Source organism: Lampetra fluviatilis, chromosome 19 (genome assembly GCF_964198595.1).
Source record: "Lampetra fluviatilis chromosome 19, kcLamFluv1.1, whole genome shotgun sequence".
Lineage (NCBI taxonomy): Eukaryota > Metazoa > Chordata > Hyperoartia > Petromyzontiformes > Petromyzontidae > Lampetra > Lampetra fluviatilis.
In genome coordinates, this window is record NC_136293.1 from 5,699,873 (window position 1) to 5,707,993 (window position 8,121).

The window sequence follows — 8,121 nt, forward strand, 5'->3', positions numbered from 1 at the left end:
ATGGACTCAATCATATTCGTCAATAACACTGTAACCTTAAAGATAAAATATATATTATCGGCGACGTTTTGGGCAATGGCTCTTCTTCACGGCACACGATGACCTTTCTGCATAGCACTTAGACGTCCTACATAATTGTGCAATTTATGTGCTTTAAAAAAGGTCATTTCCTAAAACGTCGTATTTTATATATGTATTTTTTACGATTTCAACCAGAGGCAAGGCCCAATGAGCTATGCACAGCTCTTTCCCAGAAGCGACCTGGCCACTAATGATAGCTCAGCGAAGTGGCTTATAATCACGTGGACATTTTATATCAGACAAATTACAGCCCTGTACGCCGAACGCGTGTTTCTCATTGAAGGTCGCACACACGGACCGACGCGTTCAGTCGCGTGTTCATTGTTGCGTGTGCACTACTGAAAACACGTGGAGACCCCTGGGACATGCGTGCCACATCTGTTAATTGTGATATGTAAGTCAACAGCCGATGATGCACGTGGGGTCAGAGAGACACAGGCACACAGCTCTCAACCCCACACTGTTTAACCCGGTAATCTTGTGCAGGGAAATCCGAGTTTTCAGGGTCCATACGGCGTACAGCTGTTTCAATGCGGGCAAAAATCATTCTACTTGTTTGTGTTTCTCCCTTGCGATGGAACTTTGTAGGATGAACGTTGAGATTGATTGAGGCACGGGGTGACCAATGAGGTCTGAATTGGCCTGTGATAAGGGTTCGTCCATAAATGACGTCACGCGATTTTGGACAATTTTTTACCCTCCCGTCGTCACACGGCGTCACAAAAAGCCAGACCCCCCCTCAAATATGACGTCACAAAGCTCTGCCCCCTCCCCAGAAAAAAAAATGCTTCAAATCGCTTTAAACTATTGTCATTGTAGTGCGTATTTAATGTGGCACTGCACTCTGATGTTGTAGGAGAAAACATTTATTAAAAAGTCTATTTAATTACGTAGAACGTGACGTCACATTTTTCAAACCCCCCCTCGTCACACATCGTCACAAATGTCTGATCCCCCCCGCCCAGGTGCGTGACGTCATTTATGGACGGCCCCACAGTGCTTGGAATTGCACCGAGAGACAGAGGAGAGAACTCACGCAGCGAGAGAGGCGAGCGGGGGCTGCGGTCAGCAGGGATGGCGATGGGCCGGCGGTCGAGACGAACAGCGGAGTGGCAGCCAAAGGCAGAGGACACCCCCCCCCCCCCCCCAACATCAACTAGGACGTCTCCCGCGGAGATGGAGCGACGAAACGAGCTCGTGCTGTAGGTGCTGCGCCGGATCGTTGCACGGCGAGATCGGGAGAGCCTTTGCGGGCAGCAGCTGTGGAGCGAGCGCACCCATCCAGCAGTGGAGAGAGCACGTGGAGGGGTGGGTGGGGGTGGTGGCACAGTAGGGGGCACAGGTGGTGCATCAGCCAGTCATCTCAGCCATCTCAGTCAGTGGGTGGGGGTGGTGGCACAGTAGGGGGCACAGGTGGTGCATCAGCCAGTCATCTCAGCCATCTCAGTCAGTGGGTGGGGGTGGTGGCACAGTAGGGGGCACAGGTGGTGCATCAGCCAGTCATCTCAGCCATCTCAGTCAGTGGGTGGGGGTGGTGGCACAGTAGGGGGCACAGGTGGTGCATCAGCCAGTCATCTCAGCCATCTCAGTCAGTGGGTGGGGGTGGTGGCACAGTAGGGGGCACAGGTGGTGCATCAGCCAGTCATCTCAGCCATCTCAGTCAGTGGGTGGGGGTGGTGGCACAGTAGGGGGCACAGGTGGTGCATCAGCCAGTCATCTCAGCCATCTCAGTCAGTGGGTGGGGGTGGTGGCACAGTAGGGGGCACAGGTGGTGCATCAGCCAGTCATCTCAGCCATCTCAGTCAGTGGGTGGGGGTGGTGGCACAGTAGGGGGCACAGGTGGTGCATCAGCCAGTCATCTCAGCCATCTCAGTCAGTGGGTGGGGGTGGTGGCACAGTAGGGGGCACAGGTGGTGCATCAGCCAGTCATCTCAGCCATCTCAGTCAGTGGGTGGGGGTGGTGGCACAGTAGGGGGCACAGGTGGTGCATCAGCCAGTCATCTCAGCCATCTCAGTCAGTGGGTGGGGGTGGTGGCACAGTAGGGGGCACAGGTGGTGCATCAACCAGTCATCTCAGCCATCTCAGTCAGTGGGTGGGGGTGGTGGCACAGTAGGGGGCACAGGTGGTGCATCAGCCAGTCATCTCAGCCATCTCAGTCAGTGGGTGGGGGTGGTGGCACAGTAGGGGGCACAGGTGGTGCATCAGCCAGTCATCTCAGCCATCTCAGTCAGTGGGTGGGGGTGGTGGCACAGTAGGGGGCACAGGTGGTGCATCAGCCAGTCATCTCAGCCATCTCAGTCAGTGGGTGGGGGTGGTGGCACAGTAGGGGGCACAGGTGGTGCATCAGCCAGTCATCTCAGCCATCTCAGTCAGTGGGTGGGGGTGGTGGCACAGTAGGGGGCACAGGTGGTGCATCAGCCAGTCATCTCAGCCATCTCAGTCAGTGGGTGGGGGTGGTGGCACAGTAGGGGGCACAGGTGGTGCATCAACCAGTCATCTCAGCCATCTCAGTCAGTGGGTGGGGGTGGTGGCACAGTAGGGGGCACAGGTGGTGCATCAGCCAGTCATCTCAGCCATCTCAGTCAGTGGGTGGGGGTGGTGGCACAGTAGGGGGCACAGGTGGTGCATCAGCCAGTCATCTCAGCCATCTCAGTCAGTGGGTGGGGGTGGTGGCACAGTAGGGGGCACAGGTGGTGCATCAGCCAGTCATCTCAGCCATCTCAGTCAGTGGGTGGGGGTGGTGGCACAGTAGGGGGCACAGGTGGTGCATCAGCCAGTCATCTCAGCCATCTCAGTCAGTGGGTGGGGGTGGTGGCACAGTAGGGGGCACAGGTGGTGCATCAGCCAGTCATCTCAGCCATCTCAGTCAGTGGGTGGGGGTGGTGGCACAGTAGGGGGCACAGGTGGTGCATCAGCCAGTCATCTCAGCCATCTCAGTCAGTGGGTGGGGGTGGTGGCACAGTAGGGGGCACAGGTGGTGCATCAGCCAGTCATCTCAGCCATCTCAGTCAGTGGGTGGGGGTGGTGGCACAGTAGGGGGCACAGGTGGTGCATCAGCCAGTCATCTCAGCCATCTCAGTCAGTGGGTGGGGGTGGTGGCACAGTAGGGGGCACAGGTGGTGCATCAGCCAGTCATCTCATTCATCTCAGTCAGTGGGTGGGGGTGGTGGCACAGTAGGGGGCACAGGTGGTGCATCAACCAGTCATCTCAGCCATCTCAGTCAGTGGGTGGGGGTGGTGGCACAGTAGGGGGCACAGGTGGTGCATCAGCCAGTCATCTCAGCCATCTCAGTCAGTGGGTGGGGGTGGTGGCACAGTAGGGGGCACAGGTGGTGCATCAGCCAGTCATCTCATTCATCTCAGTCAGTGGGTGGGGGTGGTGGCACAGTAGGGGGCACAGGTGGTGCATCAGCCAGTCATCTCAGCCATCTCAGTCAGTGGGTGGGGGTGGTGGCACAGTAGGGGGCACAGGTGGTGCATCAGCCAGTCATCTCATTCATCTCAGTCAGTGGGTGGGGGTGGTGGCACAGTAGGGGGCACAGGTGGTGCATCAGCCAGTCATCTCAGCCATCTCAGTCAGTGGGTGGGGGTGGTGGCACAGTAGGGGGCACAGGTGGTGCATCAGCCAGTCATCTCAGCCATCTCAGTCAGTGGGTGGGGGTGGTGGCACAGTAGGGGGCACAGGTGGTGCATCAGCCAGTCATCTCATTCATCTCAGTCAGTGGGTGGGGGTGGTGGCACAGTAGGGGGCACAGGTGGTGCATCAACCAGCAGTCATCTCAGCCATCTCAGTCAGTAGACCCGTGGCACCTGCTGGGTCTGCCCCGTGACCTCCTGCCAGCGGGCGTTCGACACTTCACGTGGCCTCAACGTGCACCTAGCCTGGCACAAGCGTCGTGGTGACGTCACGGTTGTTGATGGGGAGTGGGGGGCCCAGGTTAATCTGACAGCCGCACCACGTGACGCGAGTCCCACGGCGGGGGTCACGTGGCTCGCGCGGACCAATCGCACGTCGCCGCTGTCTGTCCGAGACGGAGGTCGCGGCTCCTCTCTCGGCTCTCTCCCCGTTCTCTCTCCGCTCTCCACGCGCCCATGGCCGCCTCCTAGACGCTCTTCAGTCGCTGCCCGTTGCCGTAGAATCGCCGCGCGACAACCCCGATCGCGATGTCGGTCGCTCTCCGCCTTCTCCTCGTCTGCGGCCTGGTCGCCGTATCCGCAGCCTCGACCTCGCCTGGTCCTCCTACCGCTCCGAAGAGCGCGGGCCCCGCCAACGCGGGGACCCCCTCGACCCCGGCCTTGGGCCCGACCGCGGTCCCCTCGTCGCCGGGGCTGAACGCGAGCGGCGGCGGCTCCCGGCCTCAGGCCGCGGCTCCGCCCGAGCACATGGCGGCGCTGGAGGGGGACAGCGCCCTGCTGCACTGCAACGTGAGCGGCAGCCCCGAGCCGAGCGTCGCCTGGATCTCGCCCCGCGGCGTCTCCGCGCTGCAGCCGGGATCCGGTAAGGGACTGCGGCCTCCGACACCGCCTCTGCAGCTGCTGCTGCAGTAGCAGTAGCAGCAGCTGCGCCACTGGCTATGGCTGATCCAGCAGCAGCAGCCGCAGCCGTAGTACACGCAGTAGCAATGGGAGCGACACCGTTAGCTGCTGCTGTAACAGTCGCAGCAGCAGCAGCAGCAGTAAACAACACCAATGGTTTCAGCGGTAATAGTCGCCGTGCCAGTAATGTATTTGGCAGTAGTACCCGCACCAGCAGTAGTAGCTGCAGCAGTAGCAGCGGTAATATAACAGCACCAATAACAGCACCAGCAGCAATATCGGCAGTAGTAGCTGCAGCTGTACCACTAGCAGCAGTAGAAGCAGCAGTAGTACTAGCAGCAGTAGTAGCTGCAGCACTAGCAGCAGTAGTACTAGCAGCTGTACCACTAGCAGCAGTAGAAGCAGCAGTAATAGCAGCAGCAGTAGTAACACCGTCAGAACTATCCGCACCACCAGCAAAACTAGCTGCACCAGCAGCTGTAGTCAAAGCAGCACTGTCAGTCGTAGTAACACAAGCTGTGGCAGCAGTACATATCCGATCCAGCAGCAGGAGGAGGGCTAGCTGTATCAGCATAGGTAACAGCACCAGCAGCTGTAGCAGGAGTAGCTGCACTAGCAACAACAACCCTTTGTCGGGAGAGAGCTTTGTTAACTCACTGCTGGACTTCCCTCTTCTGCCCACAACGGAGTCCTGCAGCATCCTCTAAACATCTCGCCACTCGCAGGACCAGCAACAAGCAGCACACGTAGACAGATTAGCAACAGCAGCAGCAGCAGCAGCTATCAGGCGAGTGATAATTGATACTTTATTTGTGCTTTGAAGAAGGGTAGTTGCCCGAAACGGCGCCTCTTATTTTAGTGACGAATGCGTTGGGTTTCGTTATTTGTGCACCACCGCCAACGCAGCAGCATCACTAAACGCTTTAACGAGCAGAGCAGGCATCAGTCGCATCCGCCGTGGCTTGCGTCTGGTTGGGGGGGGGGGATGAGGCCGAAGTCGGCGTCTCGTTCTGCCCCACATTGACCCTGGGAGGAGTCGCCGCTGCCGCACCGGCTCCTGGTTCCTCCGATGTGAGGGCGAGGCGACGCTAGCCCCCCCGGGAGTTGTGGCCACGTACGTGACCTTGGGCAAAAGCCCCGACTCTGCCTCCTGGTGGAGGCGGCGGCGGTGGCGAGGTCTCTCTGGCGAATGTGAGAGTGGTCCGCCGGTGTCTTGCCGGGGTCTCCCGTACGCGGAAGCCGCAGATCACGCGACTCCATTTGTGTTCGAATAATAAAATGGCGTGGCTGCTGTGCGCGCTCTTATGTTTGTTGAATTCGCGTACCTTATTCGCAAACCAATTCCCACTTGTGCTTCGTTTCGCTTGCACTACGAGGCGGTGATACTAAGTTTGTTTTAGTGTGGGTTACCGTGTTTAGGCTTCGGGTTGAGAGTTGCAGTTACGGGTTAAGATTGTGAGGTTTGGATGAGGGAGAGCTTATCAAATATCAATTTGTTACCCTCGAATTTGTGGGGGTAGTAATCGTGGTCGTGTGGAAACACGATGCAAGTACAGTATCTAAACACGCCAATTAATACATCTTTGAAAATAGGGTCTTTAGACTTGGTGACGTTTGTTAGGATATGACAAAAATGGAGATATGTCACCTGTGTGACCTGTTGGTTTTCTAATCATGCCCTTACCTCAATAAACAAACATCACTCTGAACAAGTTTTATTAAACCCTTGAGCACCACCCTCCTCCAGGTTTGGTAGCTGGCGATCTGACACATCAGTCTCAGCGACCGGCGAGTGCAGCGAAATTTAAAGTCGACCCTACCCCCTGCTCCTCCCCTCCCTTCCCCCATCTCTACCCCGTCCCCCCAGGCCGCTGGCAGGTGGAGGCCACGGGCGACCTGAACATCAGCCACGTGCGCATTGAGGACAAAGGCCGCTACACCTGCATGGCCACCAACGAGCATGGCAGCGCCAACTTCACGGTGACGCTGCGCGTGGTGTACGTGAGCGGAGACCTCGGCATCTACTACGTGCTCGTGTGCCTCATCGCCTTCACCATCATCATGATCCTCAACGTGACGCGCCTCTGCATGATGAGCAGCCACCTGAAGAAGACTGAGAAGGCCATCAACGAGTTCTTCCGCACGGAGGGCGCCGAGCGCCTCCAGAAGGCCTTCGAGATTGCCAAGCGCATCCCCATCATCACCGGCGCCAAGACGCTCGAGCTCGCCAAGGTGACGCAGTTCAAGACGCTCGAGTTTGCGCGCTACGTCGAGGAGCTGGCGCGCAGCGTGCCGCTCCCGCCGCTCATCACCAACTGTCGCAACATCGTCGAAGAGCTGGTGGAGGCCGTCTGGGTCGAGGGGGCGGCGCCGGTGTCTACAGAGGACGACGACGACGACGAGGTTGAGGGGGCTACCGGCGGCGCCAGCGGCGCCGGCGGCTGCGTCTACACCATCCCGCCGCACGGCGACCGCGACTCGGCAACCTGCGACTCGGATGATGCCGCGTCGCTGCCAGGGCGCCGTCACATCGCCATCCAGGTTGCCGTGCACGAGCACAAGCCGGACGGCGGCGCTGCTGCTGCTGCTGATTCGTCGACCCAGCAGCAGCAGCAGCAGCCGCCGCCACCGCCTGCAAGTGCCGGCAATGCTGCCGTTACTACTGCTGCTGCTGCCGCTTCCTCCTCCCCGCCCGTGTCGGCATCGGCCCAGCACAGCCGCAATGGCAGCTCCATGTCGGGCGCCAGCGTGAAGGACGGCGAGGTGGCGCTCGCGCCGGCCGCCTCGTGCGTGTGCTACGAAAGCCACGTGTGAGGTGGCTCCGCCTGGGTTTTGGGCGCCCCCTTGAGGGGATTGGGCATGCGAGGGGTGTTTTGGACAGAGGAGCGGGGGTCTCGGACCCCCGAGGAGAGGAGTCTTGCACGCAGAGGGGGATTGATGTTGGGATGAGTGGCTCTGTTGTCTCCCACGCCCAGAGGGGTTCAAAAGCTTCTTCCAAAACAACCACACCTTTTGTACAGTGCTTAGCGTAGTCCCTGTGGAGTGTCACGTTACGCGTAGGCTGGGTGTGGTGAGATAAACTTATTTTCTCTGCATGGCTAAATCCTAAAAAAAGTTTTTCCCCCAGCGCTTCTTGGTGCTTTACCCACAGCGTCCATGAATTAACACAGAGTGGGCCGTGATGGGTTCTGGCTGGCGTTATGACAACCTTGCCCACACAGGCATATCCCTGTGACACACCAGATGGTTGTTAAACTACAGGCTGTGGAGCAGGTGATGGTCGCTGTGCCCACGATTGTTCTCAGCAATCGCAGCTCAGTCACGAACCCCGGTTAACCCACTTGTGGGCTAATGTAGATACGGTGGTTTGTCTTGATTATGTCGCTCGTACTATGAGATTAAAATATTTTAAATAAACGTTTGGAAGAGATTAATTTGGTGTGCTGTGTGTGTGTTTCAGCAGAGCTGTTATCAATGATTACATGTAAAGGAATATGCATTTC

The 8,121-nt window shown here is 58.1% G+C and overlaps 1 protein-coding gene across 1 annotated transcript; it reads left to right on the top strand.

Annotated features, from left to right (window-relative positions):
* Positions 1-4,036: 4,036 nt before the first annotated feature.
* LOC144937578 (microfibrillar-associated protein 3-like) lies at positions 4,037-8,052 on the top strand. Its single transcript, XM_078864875.1, has 2 exons — positions 4,037-4,580; positions 6,486-8,052. Exons 1-2 carry the CDS (start codon positions 4,247-4,249, stop codon positions 7,430-7,432), a joined length of 1,281 nt encoding a protein of 426 aa, XP_078721001.1. The 5' UTR covers positions 4,037-4,246; the 3' UTR covers positions 7,433-8,052.
* Positions 8,053-8,121: the final 69 nt, after the last annotated feature.

Excerpts from the sequence above, each read along its gene's own strand:
- LOC144937578 (XM_078864875.1), top strand. The coding sequence starts at position 4,247 with ATGTCGGTCGCTCTCCGCCTTCTCCTCGTCTGCGGCCTGGTCGCCGTA. Across the intron at positions 4,581-6,485 it reads CGCGCTGCAGCCGGGATCCG|GCCGCTGGCAGGTGGAGGCC; the intron begins GTAAGGGACTGC and ends CCGTCCCCCCAG.